The sequence below is a fragment of the Leptosomus discolor genome, chromosome Z (assembly GCF_034619465.1).
Source record: "Leptosomus discolor isolate bLepDis1 chromosome Z, bLepDis1.hap2, whole genome shotgun sequence".
Classification (NCBI taxonomy): domain Eukaryota; kingdom Metazoa; phylum Chordata; class Aves; order Leptosomiformes; family Leptosomidae; genus Leptosomus; species Leptosomus discolor.
Window position 1 is genome coordinate 50,605,644 of NC_141419.1, and position 20,953 is coordinate 50,626,596.

Consider the following 20,953-nt stretch of genomic DNA (forward strand, 5'->3'; position numbering starts at 1 on the left):
AGGACCCTTGTATAGGTTCAGCTTCTGGCTTGGCGATAGCTTGGCTATTTGGCATCAAATTTGCACACTTTGTTAGCAAATGGGCAAACAACCTGCACTCTTTAATGCCTGCTAGCCTTTCTCATTTTCTTCTTTCTGAAACTAAACAGCTGAATAGCGCCTGAGCATTATGATGAGCAGGTTTGTGGTGCTTGCTGGGTACAGCATGGCATTTCCCGGCAGTGAAAAGCAACCCAAAAAGACCTCTCTAGTGGAAACAAGTATTTGTGGTAAGAAATGTCAGAGAGGAAGCCGGTTTCTAAAAGAAGTGTGTACATTACACGTTGGTATTTTTAACATAAAGAATGTGGTGTTTAGCTGTTAATAAATATCTAGGCTTCAAGTCGCAACCAGAACACATGCCACAACCACGTGGATTCTTTAGCACCTGCTAAGGGGTCAGCTTACCCCACAGAGGGTTTCCTTGGTGGGGATATTGTTAGAGTCTCTTTGCTGTTTCCAGGTTCTTACTAAACCTGGAAGAACTTAGTATCGCTGGGACCCTTGTTCACTCTAGAAACGACATAAGGCTGTCAGGAAGAGCAGGAGAGAGACTGTCAGACATAGAGCATGGCTGCACAAGCGTCTTCCTTAGGAATAAGAAGTGGAGTAGGAAAGGACATGGGATTAAAGGAGAAGACAGTAAGATAAGGTGAGAAAATTAGAGGGAGGAGGAATTTTGGTCAATTTTCGTGTGTAAAGCAAAGCTGTTGCTTTTGCAGTGCCCTGATTTGGCTCCTCTCAGTGCCTGTCCTGAAGGCTAGATGGCTGGCACTGGTCTAGCTGCTAGTATCTGCTGACATTTGCTGGGTTTCAGACATTTATACTACCAGAATCAGTCCATCTACTTAAGTGGTTTTGGAAGTTTTCCTTGAGGACTTAATTCTTTTTCATTCATGTTTTATTCATCTCATTTAGACTGAATGAAAAACTAACATGGGGTTGGAGCATCCCAAGATCTGTTCTAACTAGCAGCACATGTGGGGATCAGGGTCAGTGATTCCAGCCTATGCTTGCAGCTCTCAGAGAACCTGCCTGGGTGGGAGCTCAAATGCAGTTTGAAATTACTGTTTACATCTCTGTACAACCACATGTAGAGAAAGGGGCATAAGGATATTGCTACTAGCCTGTATAAGCTTCGAGTGCAAGGCAGTGGGGGAGACTAACAAGCAGCCTCTTTCTTCAATTAGTTCTTGCTCTGCAGCTTTGTTTCTCCTTTGAAAGCAAGTAATTTCATATTGCAGCAAGAGCAAGTCTGCAGTCTACAGAAACAAAACAGACTTTGGCTTCCTACAGCTCACCACCACAGGGGTTATCAGGGGTTATCTTCTTCAGTGATCCCTGGCTGCCTCAGTCTTAAATCCCATAAACTCTGCAAGCATGGTCTCCAAAGTATGTAGACTCCGTGCATGTGTGTGTGTGTAAAGGTAGTCAATCAATTATTTGATGTGGATAAAGCTATCGAATTATTTTTTACTATATTTTTGCTGTTTAATTCTACTATATGTACAGAAATTCTCATTTGGTCTCAGATTCAAGAAGCAGGGTTTACAATGGTAGTGCTTCTGCATTGTCTCAGCAGCTACAAACCTCCAGAGACTTTGCAGTGCACCAGAATGGAGAAGGGGGAGTCACACTTCAGTAGACAGTCTTTGATAACCTTTTCTGATGTTTTACCATAGTTTAAATACAGCAAAGACCTGACATACATTCAAATTGCCAGGTACTGAAGAATAGAGAAATTATAGGAGAGAAAAAATTACTATGTGTCATTCTGGATTTTTAACTACATGGTAGTGCTTTCAGAGTGTCAGATCACCTTGGAAAGTTGGGGTTTTTTTTTGTTTTTTGTTTTTTTAATTACAGCTACACTTAACTGCTAAGCTACACATCCCTTATATGTAAAAATTGTGGCTTTTACATATACCAGTCAATTTTGCCACTGTCCCTAATCCTGCTCCTCTTGTGTGTTCCCCAAATACAGTATTGAATGTATTAGGGACCAGTTTAAGAAGTATCACTCTGATTACAGAAAAGGGATGCTTGCTTAAACCAGCAGCATGAGATCGTCACATACCTGATCTTGTCAAGCTCGCAGGAAATGTGCAGGTTTCACATAAACACACACTCACTCACTTACTCACTCACTCACCTGTGAAATCCTATTAAATTAGGACCAGAGAGGGAGAATACCTAAGGCAGTTTGAAGACCAAGGTGGTGAGCTGCAGATCCCCAAAAGTTATTACCTTAACAAAAGAGACCTGAGAGCAAGACTACAAGAGAATCATCAAAAACAAGGTTAAATAAGAGAAGGGGAAGGAAGAAAAATAAACTGAGGAAACTGGTTGCATATTAGCTGCATTTGAAACTAGAGGAGAAGGGAAGATTTGGCCTTTTTTTCCAGTCAAAATCTGAAACAGGGGAAGTGAAAAAATCAGGAGGAAAGGAGCTGGTGAAGCAGACATGCTGGGTACTGACTAACGTGCAGCGTTTCATTAAATGTTGGAACAGGACACAGAGACTTTTGGAAGATTGTGTGCTCCTCCCTCACGGGACACACCGACTTTTTGTCTCATGTGCTTTTTAATTTTTGCCCCAGTACAGAAAAGCCTTGAGGCATGCCAGGGAGATTAACAACATCACTTTGTTTACAAAGTTAACACTTTAAGTGTTGCTTGCAAAAAGCTTCACCAAAATGTGTTCCTACTGGTTTAGTGGAACCAATAGTAGGCCTGGTGAAGACAAGGCTTGGTTGGCTTTCTCTCTGTCAATTTCTCAGCAGGTTTGGGGCAACACCTCTAGTGAGGGCTGAGCACGGAGCCTTAAATTCCTTCTTCCTCAAGACACAGAGAGATAAGTTTTCTTGAGCGGCTCTTCACAACAGCGGTAGTAGCAACGTGCCACTCCTGCAGAGAAAGATGCAGATTCATCTTCCAGGCAGATGAGTTGCACCATGCTCTAGAATGCTTGCTGGCTCTGGTGAAATGACAGCCCTCTGAGTGGCATGAATTGCACTTTACTGCACAACCTTTCCTGACATTTTGACATGAACGTTTAACCTTCTAAAGGGTATTTAAGTTTATCAGTGCCCCTTGGCATAAATTGGTGCACACAACACTGGTTGTGTGCTTATAGACTGGGAAGCTCACAAACTTTTCCTCCAAATTCTCATGAAATGACCAACTCTCACAAGGTATAAATCTGTGGTGCACAACAGAAGAGGTTATACCCAAAAATTTGTAAAATGACCACAGAAATACACAGCAACGACTGTATGTTATGTTATAATATACTCATAGACTCATAGACAGTTACTCAGTGAGATCTAGAGCCTTGTGCAGCACTCAGATTTTTTTCCTAGATAGTTGATGTCTGCAGTTAAGTGCAATAACAATGAACTTGAAAGCGTGTTGCTCCAAGAACCTGCCAAATGGTGATGGGGGTGAAACAGTGATGCCGCTTAGTAAATGCCTGGAGACAGATCCACATGCCAGCTAGTGTATTTCTGGCTGTGGAGAAACCCTTTTGCCTGAACACAGAAATCATGATCTTATGTGGGAATTTGGAGGTATGAACCATGGAGAAAGATGCAGTGTTTTGCAAAATTCCACCTTATTCCTCAAAGGGAAAGTGCTGTAATATTTGCCCAGAAAATAAAAAGAAGACAGACATCTCTTAGTCACTGTTTAGTGATTTACAAACACTGCCTAATTTAGGATGCTTTATATTTGTTAGTGGAGTTAACCTTTCTTATTTTCTGCTTGGAGAGTCCCACTCATCAGTTCAACGTATAAACGAAATCAGAAAATGCCCACAAAAAGTAACAAATACAGCTTTTCTGGCCATACACAATGTAAACTTGAGGCACGTTACCTAAAGACATTTCAGAGCCTGAAGCACACTACAATGGCCTGCAGTAAAAGCCAGAAGTTTCCTTTTGCTCTTTACTACGGATTTAATGCCTTGGACATTCTGCCTCTATTTCACTGCACTGTCCATAGTCAGCTGCAGTTAATTACTGAACACTAACTTTCACAGGCCTTGAAAGATATGCTTCGGGAAAGAAACAATACAACCGTATCTACAAAAATGGAATTTCTTTTTAACATAATGGCTTTGCATCTTCTTAGGAAATGTGACTGTTAGAAGCAGCCTGAGTAGAAGCATAAGGTGGTAAGAGAAACCAGAAAAAGCACTCACTACATGGCCTAAAAGTAGCACAGCGCTCAGGGATGCATTATCCAATCTGCCATGTAAGCAGCATGAACCCACAGGATGCGGGCTCCTTGATTTCTTCTGTGTACTTGGAGGCCCTGGGAGAGATACGAAGTTATACAAAGCTTTTATCTCAAACCCAGGCACACATGCCTTTCACATCAAGGCAGCCTTGCCTAGTGACAGCTGTTGCAAAGCCCAGTATGAAGAGCTAGCCAGTAAACACAGGCAGTAAAAGCACAAACAGAACAACCTAAATGGGAAAATACTCTTAAAAGCATGGCATGATGCATTTGGCCTGTCTTTACACAAAACAGATCTTACTATGCGTTCATGGAAACGGCCCAGCACAAAAAGCGCTCTGGAGCCCAGTTATATGGTGCTTGTAGAGTCACATCAACATATATATAGCTATGGGATGAGGGCCATAAGCAGGTGAGGTGCCACACTGGCATTGATGTTTTACAGTGCAGCTTTGTCTGGTAACAGACTACAATGACCTAAGCCCACGATGCCGACTACCAGACAGGCAAGTCTGTGGCACTGTATCAGGTCAGGGAAAACACGCTGCTCGCAGGTAAACCTAAGGACTTACGTACCCTGCAAAAAAGCATAGCACATCCTTCTAGCAAAGAGGTGGCACATATAGAAAATGCTTGGGTAGAGGTGAGAAGCAGTTTTGTTTGGGGGGAATGAAATTTTAAGTTTTGAGATTTTCTTCCTGCATCAGTAAGCATAGCAAGACCTCATCAACTCTGCTTCACTTTCCAGTATGTCTTTCATTTGCTTTCTGAGAAAATTAAAAGGCTTTTAAAACCCTATTTCTCCTCTTTCATCTGCCATGACTCACCTGTTACAGTCAGTTTCCTTTCCAATGGAAAGGTTAAAAGGTTACTGCTATTCAGTATTACTAAAAGGCCGGGGTGTAGGGGTGAAAGCTTCTGCTTCCTAAACACCTGCAACAGTCAGTGACTCCAATTTCCTTCCTCACCTGCCATGCATCCTTTATTGTAATTTTACACAAAATCTCCCTGTCATGACTCCACCACGCTGCCAGCCGCTGGCCCGACGCAGCCCGCTGACACCAGCCCTTAACACTACGGCCTTTCACCGCCGGCTCCAGCGGCTCTCCCGCCGCCGGGACTAAGCCTGGGGCTCCGGCCGAGTCGGACTGCGCGCTGCCACGGAGCAGGACTTCTGAGACGCTTAGCGGCCCCACGCCGGCTCCTCATTGGTGCGAGTGCAGGGGTCTACTTCCGGTTCGGTGTCACACCTCTCGCAGAGGGGTTGGCTGGCCGCTGGCCAATAGTAGGGCACGATGGCCGCTGGTTGGTTGGCTGCGGGGGAAGGGGCGGGGAGAGGGGCGGAGCGCTGTAGGTGCAGCCCGCCGTAGGTGCAGCCCGGGAGGGCCGGCGGAGTTTGGTGCTGCTGGATGAGGAGGATGCGGCTGCGCTCGGGTGTCTTCGCTTCCTCCTGCCTCCTGGTGGAGGCCCTGGGGCTCGCGCTGTTCCTCCGCGGCTTCTTCCCGGTGCCCGTCAGGTCCCTGCCCCGCAGAGAGGCCCGCGGGGACCCTCCCGCCGAACCGGCGCCGCCGGGCCCAGGTAACCCGGGCAGCCCGCCCCTATCCTGGTCGCTGAGGCAACCCCTCTCCCCCGCGGCTCCTGGTCACCAGGGCAGCCCCGGGCAAGTGCTGCCGCAGTAACTCCCCGGCCTGGCCTGGCTGGCACTGGCTGTGCCCCGCTCTTTGGCCAGAGCCCGGCGGGGTGAGGCACGGAGCGGCGGAGCCCCGGCGGGGCTGAGTGTCTTGCCACTCACCGTTGCGTTTGCCGCCGTCGGTTTGTGTTGGGTCTCTTGGGTTGTGAGATGGCAGAGGTAGGAGCAGCCGGTGAGAGCCCAGTGCCGTGAGGCCCCTCGGCGCTGCAGGATAGCTTGCCTTAGCGCCATCGTGTTTCCAGGCCTTTGTCCGGAGTAGTTCAGAACTTGACTAATTTTACAAGTAGTTACCGATCGCTGCCAGCAGTATCTGCTCACAGTCGCAAAGAGCCTTAAGCATCAGCTGTGACGTTTTTGGAGGGTGTGCTTTTCTGTCGTTTTATTCCCCTTTTGTTATCTTTGATGCAGTTTAATGGTAAGTTATCTTTGATGCTGTAACTTACCATCTTTCATGGTAAGTTATCTTTGATGCTCTTTAGTGGTAAGTTGTTCACATTAAATAATGCTATTTCAGTTATAATGCTTCACATTGATGCTCTGTTAACCTACTGGTTGTGTTGTGCTTGAGAATCGTTGCCTGGTGCTCACTGTGGTTTGTGAGTGTCTTAATGCCAATTTAATGATACTTTAATGCTTCAGTAGTGAGGAAAGCAACTGTAGTAATACGAGTTTCCTTCACAGTCTGGTCAGATTGCAAAATGCACAATACTACTGTCCATTACTGTTTCTCCGAAATCACTGTCTTCACAGGTCCTGCTGTACTCCTTATCTGAAAGTGTGAAACCAAAGTTTTCAAGCATCTTTTTAATGAAGAGTTGGTAGAGGGTCTGCTGAAACATAGCTGTTTTATATGTCCAGTCACAAGTTTTATTAAAATAATGTGAAGAAAAGGAATGTGCACTTGAAGGATTGTTCTTCATCAGTGTTTGAAGCTTGTGGGGTGCTGCAAGTCCAGGCTCAGTGGACAGCTGAATTGGGTAGTGTTTTGCTCATATAAAGTTCTTGCTTGGGAACAGGACTGTAACTGCCACGTTGGGTCTTTAGCTGCTTATACTTTAGAAGAATTAAGAATAATATGACATTATGCCTGTTGGGACAGGCTTACTTAAATTGCAAGAAACAGTGAAGGGAAGAGAAAGTTGTGTAATTTAAAGCGTGCTGTGCTGGTATCAGAGCAGGAACACTGAAAGAATCTAATCCAGTAACAGACCTGAGTGGATGCTGCCAAATGGCAGGTTTCTTTTTAGCTGGAGATTTCCAAGTCTGTCAGAGATGTTTGATAGGCTGCTGTCAGTGACATGTTGCATTCACATGTGATTATTAGAAGATGAACATGGAGGGGAGTGTTTGGATAGAAAGAAAGTGTCAGACAATTGGTTTTTGAAAAGTGGTTGGAGTTGAAGAGTGTACATGTGTACCACAGGGCTCTACAAACAGTTTAAGTTTAGGCATGTCACTAGTAATCCTAGGTATAGGCAGGCAAAAGCGGACAGTGGAAGAATACTTCCTTTCTCCGGTTTTTGGGCTACAATTTGCTTGCAGTGATTTCTTGGTCTGGATGATAAGCTCTAAAGGCAGGGGCTTTCTTACTAAACCATGATACAGAAGGCTTTCAGGCTACTTTAGATCCGTTCAGAAAAGAATATTTCTTCAGTACTTCTGTATTTTCTGAATGTTTCATTTTGTGAGCCCTTACTGCCATTGAATCCATGCTGTCTTGCCTGTGGGATGACTGTATAGTAGTCAGTCCTTGCAGCATGTCATTGTGGTTAAGTTTTTGGTAGAACCTATGGTTTTCTTCACTGCTTACAGAAGTTCAGCTTCATTTAAAGTAACCATTTTCTGAATAACCATCACAGGGATAAATAAGCATGCCACATGCCAAGAATTGCACAATGTGTTGCTTTAGCTATCTTGTAATAAATACTTTCAGCTGGCTTGTAATCAACTTAATTGCTTTGCACTTCTCGATACTTTGACTTACTGATGAGTAACACTGTAGGAGGGAGTTGGGTGTATGTGTATGTGATCTGAACATTTTTGGTGTCCAGCAAGTTTTATTTCTTTAAGCAAGTGGATAGGAGTAAATTATGAGAAAGACTTAATTAACAGTACTGTACATCCCGTTGTGCTTCCTTATTTTTCATTGAGAGCCAAAGCGTGCCTGCTAAATTGATAATTCAAGTCCTGGAAAAACAACATTATCATTTTTATCAAGGTGGCTGGCAGTTAGCTTTTTGTTGTTATTGAGATTTTCTTCTTCCCCTTGCTGTGCCCCCTCCCAAATTTCCTTATCAGGAAACATCACTAGCAGTAACAAGACTGTGAATGTCAATTTATTGAAACTTATCTGTGTACCCAAGATAGTTTCTAAGGTTGTTTTTTGAGGTTCTCTTGTTAGACACAGCCTTATCTGGGACCTTTCCAAATTATCAACCACTGATTAAGAAACATGTTTTACTTTAAAGGAGTGTAAAAACTCTAACTTTATGTAATGCAGGTACAGAGAAGTTGATTCACCACAATCTTGACTGAGTAGAGATTTGTGGGTAGGATCCATTCTGCTTTCATTTTGTCCTTCTGTGTTTTTTCCTGGTAAAGATCTGGGACCTGTAGAGGTTGGGCCATAAACTGCTGCTGTAGAAGCTAAATGTCACCACGTGGACCAAGCTCAATGCGAATGAAGAGTTGCTGCAGCCAGCATTAAGTCCATACAAGAGAAGGAGGTGGGCTTAAAGGCGTGACACTGCTCGCTCCCTGATGCACAGCAGTATTTTGCTCTGCCTGCCCACATAGCATGTTCAGGGGATTCTGGAATTAGATTTTGGCTCAGTCTTTGGCTTTTACACCGTCCTGGCGTACAGCATTCTGCCTTGAAGGGTGCAAGTGTGCACCAATCTTTTCCATTAAAATTTCAGTGAAACTGTATTTCTTTGTAATTTTCCTGTTCTCCTGTGGTGGGATTTGATTGAGAGGCATTGCTTGAAAGACATTCTGATGTGCAAAACTGGGTAATTAGCACAGGGTGAATGCTTCATATTTTCTAACAAAAGTTGTCTGTCGGATATATGTAGTTCAGCTTTACTAAATTAACCAAAGAGAAGGTAGTAGATATCCCTTCATATTCCTTTGAACATTCTCTATTTTGTAGCTTTTCCTTAGGTCTCCCAATTTGACATCGTGCATTCCGTTCACATTTTATTTTCCTTCCTAGATGCAATATTGAGTTGTTTGCTGTTGTTGTTGTGGCATTCCTGTGCTGGATGGCCTGAAAACTCGGCTTCCTTTGAGCTCACGTTTGCTATTGTTTGCAACTTCTCGCTTCTGAGTGTAAAGTTAATAAAGAAGTGGGAAGCATTAATTTCTGTGTTGAAGTTGTCCTTCAACTTCTGTCTAGCCATTGTTAAAATTTTTTGATGACTTTTGTATACCCATTTTTCTTGTTGTTTAGGAATGGTTTCTAACTGGACCAAAATTCCACCACCGGTTTTCAAAAAAGTTGTTATTGTGCTGATAGATGCTTTGCGAGATGACTTTGTGTTTGGATCCAAAGGTAAACAGTTCATGCCGTACACTACACAAGTTGTTGAAAAAGGAACATCCCATAGTTTCATTGCTGAAGTGAAGCCACCCACTGTGACTATGCCTCGAATTAAGGTACGTGGTTTTTTTCCACTCAGGGTTGTTTAATTTGAGACAGTTTTGAAGGCTGGGTTGTTTCACATGCTTGGAGTTGGCATAAAGGGTGGATTTGCTGTGTTACCGCAATTTGTGGCTGAAATTCACTTTGCTGTAGTAGTGCATGTGATAAGAGTCCTGATTTGCCATGGCCCAGAGGTGCTTTCTGCAGGAAAGGTCAGATCAGGGATCAAAGGAAAGGAGAGGCCGAGTAAGAGGAAAAAGTGGCAGCTTCACCTTAAGTCACTTTGCCTTTTTTGTTCCTTTATTTGGTAGCTCTGTGGTGGGAGGGTCTGTGAGAATCAATTAAGGGCAGTTAAGTGCAGGCTTAAATGATAGACATCTTTTTATTTGTAATTGTGGGAAGGCAGTCATCAAATTTTCCAGTTGTTTTTGTTGGTATTTTTCTGTGTTCTTGGAAACCCAGTTTAGTGTAAATTTGTTTTATCATAGGGGTGTTTTTGCAGAGAGTAAAAAGAAAATTGTGCCAAGTTCTAGGTAACTAGAGGATGAATTGTGGCTGTGGCATCAAAATAGTTGACCATCCAGGCTTCTCAGTGATGGAGCCGAGTGACATTTCTTGCATTGAAGAAGCTGAGGGAGTGAGAATTTGTAGGTCAGCTGGAAGGCTAGTGAGAGAGTGAGGGGAAAATGGTCTGGTATCTCTTGATGGGTGGACTTCATTGCATTTTCCAGAAGATTCTTGATTACTGTTTTGAATGTGCTACCATTGTTCTTGTTGTGTTAAGTCAGTTTACTTGGGCCTTCTAAACTGTCTTTTTGGTGGTTTAATGACCAGTAAGTGGAGCAGATTTCAACTGGCATCAAAGTGTTTAAGCAAATAATATTTTTACCTTTCTGTAAAGCAGTCATTACCTCTGACATCAGTAGCGCTGTGTCATGGCAGGTGATGTGATGTGGCATAGCAGCTCATGTGTGTTTTTTATTGAAACTTTATTATGTTTCTTTATTGGGAGTATAATTTCTCTGCCCTATGCATCGTTGCTTACTGTTACACTATCTTCTGAGTAATGGAAACCTTCTAGTTTCTGTTAATATGTCTCTTTTTCTCTCTTATTTTATGTAGGCTTTGATGACAGGTAGCATACCTGGCTTCATTGATGTTATTGTGAATCTCAATTCTCCAGCTCTGTTGGATGACAATCTGATATGGCAGGCAAAAACAGCTGGGAAAAGAATAATCTTTTATGGTGATGATACTTGGGTTAAATTGTTTCCAAAGCATTTTGTGGAATATGATGGAACAACGTCCTTTTTTGTGTCAGACTTTACAGAGGTAAGAGGCTTTGTATAATTCCAAATTAAATAATGTGAGTACAAACACACAGTGACAACTTCTGAGAGTGAATGAGTAAAACTACCCTTGTTCTGAAATATGAACCTGGCAATTAAATAGAAATTGGATTTTTATGTGGTTTTGGTATTGGCAATGTGGAGCTAAGCATTTCAGTCCCTCATGCGTATGCTATGGGCAGTGTGTGGATGATACAGTAACAAACAGTGTGTTACTGTGTACTTTCCTAAACGTATGATATTCTCACAAAGCTTGCTGTGGTAGGAAGTTAGAACCACTTGCTTTGTTTAAAAATTCCACTATCTGTGTTTCCAGTTTGCTATCACAGTTATATTAGTATGTGCCATCTTTAAAAGGCCCATTAATATGTAATCTTGGTCTCTTAGGGGCAGACTTTCTGTAGTATTGTATTGCTTTTGTAGTTGCAATGAGTAATGTTTCAGTATGTTATTGAAGGACCAGCATAGAAAGTAAATGAAACAAATTGTGAAAATTCTTGTTCTGGGCACACTAGAAGTAAATGGTTCGGCAATTTTAGTTTGTATTTTGAACCTTTATGATTTGTAAAACCTCAGGCCATTGACCTGCTGCTACTGCCCCAAGTATTATATTTAGGGAAGTTAGATAGGTCTATCATATGAACTGGAAGACACTTTTAGTTGATTACTCTAGTAAGACATGCAGAAACTTCAACATGGAGTGGAAAAATGTAAACATGCTGCTGGGTCTGTGATTATGTGTTTCTCAAGCTCTTTATGCAGTCTTTATGCTTTCTGAATATAGTCGGTTAAAAAGAAATCTTTTTATAGTTTTTTAGGTAGTTATACTCAGAGTCAACAAAGCAATGTTGCATGTGAAATTTTTTAAGGATTTTTAATATCCAGGGAGAAATATATGCAACTAAAATAAGCTGTCAACTTAAGCAGAATATGAGTTAGGCTCCAAATAGCACTTCTCAAATAATTCTTTCTTGCTGTGTCAGTTCTTTTTCTTACAGCAAGTACAATATTTTTTTGTTTGCACAGTAGCAAACATTGAGTGAAAGAGCAGAAGTGGGTTTTTTTTCCCCCTGTGCTTTCAGGCACCGAAGAGTTTTTTCCCGGTGCCTGCTCCTAACTCACTGAAGTGATAAGTCAGTGTGAAGGATGGAAGTGATGGAAAATTTCTTGAAACAGTTTTAAAAGGCGTCTGTGGAAGCATGGCAACCTGTTTTTTCTGTTTATATGTAGTCTAATGCCTCATAACCAGAAAAAAGTGAAATGGAGTGAAGAATCTTTTCTAAGACATAGTTTTTTGACTGCCTGGCATTGAACTAATCAATCTGGGTTTTTTCCTTGGCTTTTTTTTTTTTCTTTTTCATGTTGACATTGTGAGTGACTGTAATTCTCATTAGGTCCTACAAAGTTTTCATGGGTAGTGTGATCTAATTTTTCTATGCTTTTTACAAGAAAGAAATTATTTTTACCTTTTAATTGTTTTCCTTTTATTTCTGAGGTTGATGATAATGTTACCAGGCATTTGGATAGTGTGTTAAAGAGAGAAGACTGGGATCTCCTAATACTGCATTACCTGGGGTTGGACCATATTGGACATATGACTGGGCCAAACAGCCCGTTAGTGGGGCCAAAACTTCGTGAAATGGATAACATCCTGAAGAAGATTCATATTTCTCTTCTTTCAAAGGTAATATAGCTCTTTCTTGGATGAATGTCTGTTAGTTGTGGACTAACTTTAAAATGTGGGTGATAGCTTGTTTATTCCTAGACCAAAGCTGGTATTCTTCTGATCTTTTTCTTCCCTGGTCATTCCCCAGTGAATGGTATAGTGTAACGTTTTTAAGGATTTACTGGCTGACCTTATTGACATCTGTTAACAGTCCCTTCTTAACAGCTGTGGAAAATAACACCCCACTGGTGTGCGGGAAGAGGAGAGGAATGCATGCCAAAAATCTGTTATGACTTATGAATTCAAATGGTGGTTGGTGTGCTTTCTAGTAATGAAATTCAGCAGGAGGAATAATAGGCATGTATAGCTAGTGGCTCTGATTTATATAATTGTGAAGGCATACCTAATTCTTAGATATTTAAAAGATTGAAATGGAAATGGTGGTTGTAAACAGCATTTTATTTATGCTAAATGTAGCATGTAAATTACCAACTCTGGATCTGGTTTCAGACTTGGAAATATAGGATGCCACTTATCTAAATAGTCTGGATGTTGAAATACTAAGTCCCAATTCCGGGTGGCCTGAAGCTTTTTTCTGGTTTGTTTTTGGCAGCTGCAATTCAGAATAGCTGCTCATAAAATTTCAATAGTATTTTTAGACAAATGGATACTATTGTATGAAAAGAGAGGTTAAATCCTGCTCGTGAAGTTATAATCTCATGAATGTTGCAGTGGTTTTGCTGCAGTTTGTTAGTATGTTTTGCTTTTGCGAACTACATGCAAGCCTTTATATCAGTTTTATAATGCAGAAATAATAAAAGCACTTCACTTTTGGAATCAACAAGTACTGGTAATAACTAGAGATAACAAAAATCTGCTCTGTTACAGAATGACAATATTTATTTTCTGCAATCTTTGATTTGTTAGCTCAAAATTGTTGGACAGGCCTCAGTGATGCTTCTGTTTCTCTTTCTTCAGAAAAATAAACGTCATTTGACATCAATCATGTCAGTTTTCTACCCCAAAAGCACTTGAGAGACTAGAGACTATTAGAAATAAGATTATATTTTTATATTAAATTTCTATTATATTAATATTTATACCATATTAATAATTTAGCATTTAGATTATATTAAAAACTCAGTGAAGCTCAAAAAATGACGGGGAGAATACTTCTCTGTTAATGCTGCTGCTTCTGGACTCCTGATTTTCTTCCCACAGTATGATGACCTTTATTTAATCCTTCAGTCAATTTCTTGTGATTCCATGGATGAGGGGTTTTTTAAGGCTTTTGTGTGTTTTTTGTAACATACTGACAAGTGTGCTAGGTACGTATGTGTGCCTTAACTGTTAAAAATGAATATTACTGCATAACACTTAGTGGCAGACATCTCTTGTAATCTGCCCCAGTGTTGTGAGCCAATTTAAAAAATGAAATTTATTTCGAGAAATATTCATGTGTGAAAATGATAAAGATAGTGAAGCATTATATATAGGCATCTTGTTTGCACAGTAACTTAAATGTGTTTCTGTGACTTGCAGGAAGAAACTTCTCTGCCCAATTTGCTAGTTGTTTGTGGGGATCATGGGATGTCTGAAACAGGTAGTCATGGTGGTTCTTCAGAAGGAGAGGTGCACACACCACTACTGTTCATCAGCTCTGCTTTTGAAAAGAGAAGTGGTAAGGATCAAAGAAGCTTGACCTTTTCTAGAACACATTGCCATCTCTAATTTACATTAGCTCTAGACTTCTTCCTGAAAAGTGCTTTGGTTTGTTCTACAGATATCTGGCAAGGCCCATTCTGTGTGACCTAAAATTCTGGTTTTAGCCAGAGTTTGCAGCTGTATCATGATGAAACCACGACTTAAACTTTGTAACTACTGAGAGAATTGGTTATTTCTCAGATGGTAACCTTTTGCAGCACTGTCCTACTTGAGTGTTAATAGCTAATGAGATCTGTTGTCAGGATCCTGGGATACTGGTAAACGGATAGGTTTAGAAGTAAAATCTTATTTGAAGTGAGTTTTAAATTTTGTCTTTTGTGGGCAGAATATTTTCCTGGCCTCCATTCTTCCCTCAGACAGCCATGATAGAGGAATGAATGACAATTTTTCATGCTGAGAGTAACAAGAAAGAGGAAGAATTGCTCTTGTGAAAGGGTGAGAGATGACAGCAGTGAAAACATGACTATTTATTGCTAAGTGTTAAGGGAATACGGAGCATGAGTGTATTTACTGTATTGGCCAGGCAGTTAATTTTAAATCATTAGTGTGAGTTTATCTGTTTCTGAAACTCATTTTCTACTTGTATAATATAGCTTAAGGTAAGAGGCAAGAAGGGAATGGTGTGGTAGAGATCATTTAGTCTAATTTGTAGAGTCTTGCTTAAACTCCTTGACTGAGTGAATCAGTAAAATGTAGTTATACCAGGAGTGAACGTTTTCTTCAAAATAATACTTCCCTCTGCCTTTCATTCTGCCTTTTGCTCATTTCCATCTAATTTCCTTGCTTTTAAAGCCTGTTTGCAGAACCTTGCCTTGTTTATCTTGCTGAAGGTTCCTGCAGCACAGTGGAAATACATTTGTCTGTCTGTCATTTATAACGCTGTTATCCAGCTGCAACATTGCTTTGAGGAGTCATTGAACTCTTTTCAGATATAAAAACAAAACAAAGTCAAGAGCTGACCAAAGCTCTAAGGTAAGTTTTTGCTTTATAAATTTCACCGGTATGTGTTGACAACGAGGCCGCATGGGTGTAGACTCTGTAAATGCAATCTCTTGTTCATTGGAATTAGTTTCTGTTAGGTTTAAACTGAATGTGCATTTTTTACAATACAGTGAAATATATATGTTCACCTGTCTTTTGGGATCGAGTTTGTGATTTCTAATGATGCTCATGTAAATATTCAGCAGCTTGATTCACATTGCTACAGCAATCAGAATTTTAGTGACTGCTGCTTATAATACTACTATAAACAAAATGTACTGTGGTTAATTTGGTAGTCCTCGAAATAGTAATCCTGTGGGCTTTTGCATTTAGTATGCTGTCAGAATATTACTTGTGTAGCCTTCTAAAGAGATATGTCACCCATGATTGGCTAAATGCATTTAGTAATTTGGCTTTTTTTGACCAGTTAAGAACTTGCCTTTAAAGGTGAAATCTGAAAACTGCTGACATACAGACACTTGTGCAAAGAAGCTTTAGGGATTATAGATGGCATTGTCTGCAAGTATAGGATTAATCAGAGCTAGATGAGAAATGAGAGAAGTTCTGATGTTCTTAAAAGGAGCCTTGAGAGTGATAAAGACTGTATATAATTCTTTCTGTATTGTACTTAAGTCAAAACACTCAATGCCTGGAGTTACAAAGAAAACGAAGTAGAAGCATGGTAGAAAAACACTGTTATGTAACTAGTAAAGCATATTAGAAACAATTGACGAGACAATCTTAAACAGAGGATTACTTATGTTAGTGAAATCATTCATGTGTGTAGATATCTGTGGGACTGAAGGCTAATACTGATAACTGGAGGAAGATAATGGGATCCTGCACAGAACCCTTTAAAAATCACTGGATTTGCCTGCATGGAGCTATCTTTGCCTGACCTCTAGTTCTGTGTGCCTAGCAACCTGCTATTAAATAAATCTTGAGCTGTTTTCATTATATTGAGAAACTGGAATGCTGTCAGCGTTATTTTAAATTCTCATTCTTTGTCCATACATTAAATTAGTCTACTGTTCTTTCTAATGTAAAAGTTATCAAACCCTCTTAGGATGTAGGCTGCAACTTGATATTAAGGTGAACCACCTCTTTTCTTACTTGTACTTGTATAACATTCATGTTGTGATTACAGTAGTTGCTAGCGTTGAAGAATGATATTTGCTGAGAATTGAATAAATTTTGGTGTTACAACTGCAGAAGACAGGAGCTAAAAAAGATCACTCGGCTCTTTGTAGATCACTTGAAATAGCTGATCTAACACCAATGAAAAAATTGTGAAACTAACAAGATGCCAGCTGCCTCTGGAGAAACAGAATGTGCCTGTTCTGAAATACTTTTTTTCCTCTCTCTCTCTTCCCCCCCCCGCCTCCCCCCAATTTTGTTGATTCTAGGTCCTCTAACCCAACCTGAACTTGTACAACAAACTGATTTAGCTAGCACACTGGCAGTAGGTCTTGGTCTACCAATTTCAAGAAACAGTGTTGGGAACCTTATATTGCCAGTTGTGGGAGGTAAGACAATGAGAGAACAACTACGCTTTGTGCACCTGAATGGGTTCCAGCTTAGCAGACTGCTGCAAGAGAATACACCTGCATATGAAAAAGGTAAATCAGCTAAAAAAAAAAAAGTTGCATATACAAAAGGAGGTTGTTTATAACACGTTTTGGGCTTTTAGGTTCAAGAGTATAGCATGGCACTGCAAATTAGCCATTCAGTTGAGAGCAGTGTTCAGAGAAATGATGCTGATTTCAGTCTTTAGTGTAACCTACAGTGGCACACTGCCTCTGATTAAAGTTTTTTCAATGATTGGTACTACTCCTAGTAGGCAAAAGAGCAGAAATAGTGATGAAAAGGTGATATTAAAGTAAAACTGCCAGTGTGGTTAAATCTCAGTGGTTTCATATCTGCTATTTGTGCGGTGTCCTACATAGGGCACTGATTCTGAGCTATTTGGAGGACTAGCACAATGGCATGAATTTTCTAGTTTAAATAAAAAGATACTTCAAGTAAAGCTGGGAAATAATTTAGGGTAAGTTATCTTTTTGTTTCATTATGTGTATGAATTTACTTGAAATGAGAACCTAGAGAATTGCAAAGTTGCTTATTGAAAATACACGTATGTGTGCATATATGTGTGTATGTGTGTATTTGGAGGAAAGAATAAAAAACAAGTGGAAAAAATAAACCAAACCTAGCAAAATGCAGTATTTCATTAGGAAGCACAATACAAACTGCAATATGAGTAAGCAACTTAATACGATAATTATGTGAAAAAAAATTGAGTCAAAGGATGAAGGAGAATATTTTACCGTGGGCATTAGAAGATATTGTTGTCTTAAAGTGACTGTGAAGCTTCAGGTCCTTGTCACTTGATTTGTAATCCGTTGAATCATTAAAATAACTAGATGAGAATGCAGAGCTGTGCTACAGCTATGAATAATTAAAGTGAATAGCAACGTAAAGTTTAGCAAGATGATCATTATAGGTCAAGAATTAATTATCTTTCAACATCGTGGCTTATAATCATAATTAAACCCTGTCCAGTAGTCTTAACAAAACAAATGCTACTTATGGTAACAACATGTCAATAACAGGACCCATGCTTGGTCTATTCTGATATATTTTTCTGCACAGATTTCCTCACTTAACTCATTTGTGTCAAGTGAGGAAACTGGCCCTGTTGGTGGAGTTCGGGATATGGCTGTGTTACTGAAAATTCTAACACAAAGCTCCATCTGACAGTGTTTCTGTAAGCACTGGTGAAACAGACTGAAGTTTTTACCAGCTTCTGGTTTATAGATTCACTTTCATTTTATTTTTGTCAAACAGGTTAATTCCAACTTCTAGCTTTCACCTGAGAAATGAAATAAAAGTTGCTGAGGATGTAAATGTGAGAAATTTTTATGCTACTTGCTTATGACTGCAAACTGTTATTAGAGGTGCTGCCCTACTGGAAGGGGGTTGGAGGGCAAAGAATCCATCATGAGCTTCTCTCCTTTCAGTAATGGAGAGTCTCAGTAACATGAAACTAGATCCAAGTCATGGTAGCTCTTTTTGAACAGTCTTAAGATGAATTCTCACTGTTGCTGTAAACTTTTTAGAGGGTCTGGTTTTTCTTAGAGTGTCCTAGATGTGCAAGGCTGTAGCTTAATGCTTTGGTTAGCATGATTAAGATTGGCAGGGGAAGGAGGTGTGCTGTTTGTTTAGTGTTATTTGATGGAGGTGGATACTTCAGGCCCTAAAAATACTAAAGAAAATGTCATTAACTTGATGACTAATGCTGTTTGTAGTTTAAAAGCATGCATAAGTGGCCCTTTATTTTGGGTGGCTTCTAGATGATGATAAATGCCATGCCACCTATCCCACTACAGGCCCATACACATGTATGCATATCTGTCATGGTTCCTGTACGAAAGGGATTATCTTGCAAAGAAGTCATTATATTCAGTAATCAGATTAATTTTCAAGAAGGATGTCCACTTTTAAAAATTATAAAAAGGAGGAACCTGGGAACTACTGACTGATCAGCCTCAGCTCTGTGCCTGGTAAGATCATGGAACAGATCCTCCTGGAGGACGTGTCAAAACACATGGAAGATAGAGAGGTGATTAGAGATGGCCAGCATTGCTTCACCAAGGGCAAATTGTGTCTGACCAATCTAGTGGCCTTTTAAGATGACATAACTGCATCAGTGTACAGGAGGAAAGCTACAGATACCATCTACCTAGATTTCTGTAAGGCCTTTGATACGGCCTCCCCAAACATTCTTACTGCTGTAGTAGAGAGGTACAGGTTTGACAAATGGACTCTTAGGTGAGTAAGAAACTGGCTGGATGGCCATGTACAAAGAGGTACAGTCAATGGCTCAGTGCCCAAGCAGAAACCAGTAATGAGTGGTGATCTAGTAAAAGATGGCCCAGCCCATGCCAGCGGGGAGGACTAGAGGATCTTCAAAGGTACCTTCCCTTCCAACCCAAACCATTCTATGATTCTGTGATTGTAAGTTGGGAAGGTGAGGAGGGAGGGTTACCCGTTATGTGAGGGAACAGTGGCAGTGCATGGAGCTCTGTCTAGGGATGGATGATGAAACAGTTGAGAACTTCTGTGTCAGGATTAGTGGACAGACCAACATAGGCAATATTGTTATGGGTGTCTGCTACAGACAATCTGATTGGGAAGAATTAGTAGGTCTTCAGACAACTTGAGGAAGCCCTGCGTTCACCATCCATGGTCCTCATATGGTGCTTCAGCCATCCTGATGCACTTCAGGCTGGGTAACTGGACAGTGAGGTGGTCTGAAAAGGGTCTCAGCTGCTGGGCTCACATGGTTGTGATCAGCAGCACAAAGTCCACGTGGAGATCAGCCACTCCCAGGGCTTGACGCAGGCTAATACTGTTTAAAATCTTCATTAATGATCCAGGCGATGGGACAGAGTGCCCCCTTAGCAAGTCTGCATGCAATACAGGACTGGGAGGAGTGGTTGATACAGTAGGTGGATCTGCTCCCATTCAGAGGCACCTTGACAGGCTGGAGAAATGGGCTGACAGGAGCCTTCTAAGATTCAGCAAAGGGAAATGCCGAATCCTACACCTGGGAAGAAATAATCCCACGCAGCAGTGCAGATTGGGTACTGCTGGAGAGCAGCTTGGTGGAGAATGACAAGGGGTCCTTGGGGATGCCAGATTGAATATCGGCCAGCGATACACCCTTGTGGAAGGAAGGCCAACAGCATCCAAGGCTGCATTAGGAGGACAGAAATCATCAGGTCAATCCTTCCCCTTTTCTCAGCTTTGGTGAGACTGCATCTGGAATCGCGGGTTCAGTTATGGGCTCCCCGGTACAAGAAAGGCATGGACAACATAAGGTGTTGAGTGCAGCAAATGACCATGAAGGTGATGAAGGGATTGAAACATCTGCCATAGAAGGAGAGGCTGAAAGTGCTAGGACTGTTCAGCTTGGATAGGAGAAGACTCAGCAGGAATCTTAACAATGTAGGTAATATGTGATGGGAGGGAATAAAGAAGATTGAACTGGGTTCTACTTGGTGGTGGCCAATGAATAGACAAGAGGCAGTGGGCATAAACTAATATACAGGAAATTTTGTTTAAATGAAAGAAAACTTCTTTTTTATGTAAGGGTTGTCAGACACTGGAGTAAGTTGCCCAGAGAGGTTATGGAGTCTCCATACCCAGAGACATTCAAGACCTGACTGAACACAGTTCCGAGTAATCTGCTCTAGCTCACCCTGCTCTGAGTCTTTGGTATTTATTTGTGGACCATCTGGACAGTCATCAGCTGCCAAGTCTTGGGCCATACCATTTCTGAATTTGGCAGACAGGATGTGCTGACAGGTTTTTTGAGGGAAAGAAACTCCAGAAGATAATCCAATTAGACATCTCACTCACATTTGCTGCTGCTGATTCAAGCTTTCCAATGCAGATTCTCTGCTAGGTACAACTGGTGGATCATAACATTTTAGTTGAATGCTAGGAGAAACATATATGACTGGAGCTTCAGTTTAAAGTGAACAATACTTACAGGGATAGCCTAAGCCTTGCTGCTTTTTAAAAAATTATTATTTTCAACTCTTCAGCTCAATCAGAGT

At 41.0% G+C, this 20,953-nt stretch overlaps 1 protein-coding gene across 1 annotated transcript in view; it reads left to right on the plus strand.

Annotated features, from left to right (window-relative positions):
- Window positions 1–5,696: 5,696 nt before the first annotated feature.
- Window positions 5,697–20,953, plus strand: part of PIGG (phosphatidylinositol glycan anchor biosynthesis class G (EMM blood group)) — a 108,417-nt gene continuing 93,160 nt past the window's right edge. The window contains exons 1-6 of the mRNA XM_086479423.1: window positions 5,697–5,856; window positions 9,420–9,625; window positions 10,734–10,943; window positions 12,456–12,644; window positions 14,169–14,307; window positions 16,739–16,951. Of these exons, the coding sequence (XP_086335549.1) occupies window positions 5,697–5,856; window positions 9,420–9,625; window positions 10,734–10,943; window positions 12,456–12,644; window positions 14,169–14,307; window positions 16,739–16,951 (1,117 nt within the window). The remainder of the gene's footprint in view (window positions 5,857–9,419; window positions 9,626–10,733; window positions 10,944–12,455; window positions 12,645–14,168; window positions 14,308–16,738; window positions 16,952–20,953) is intronic.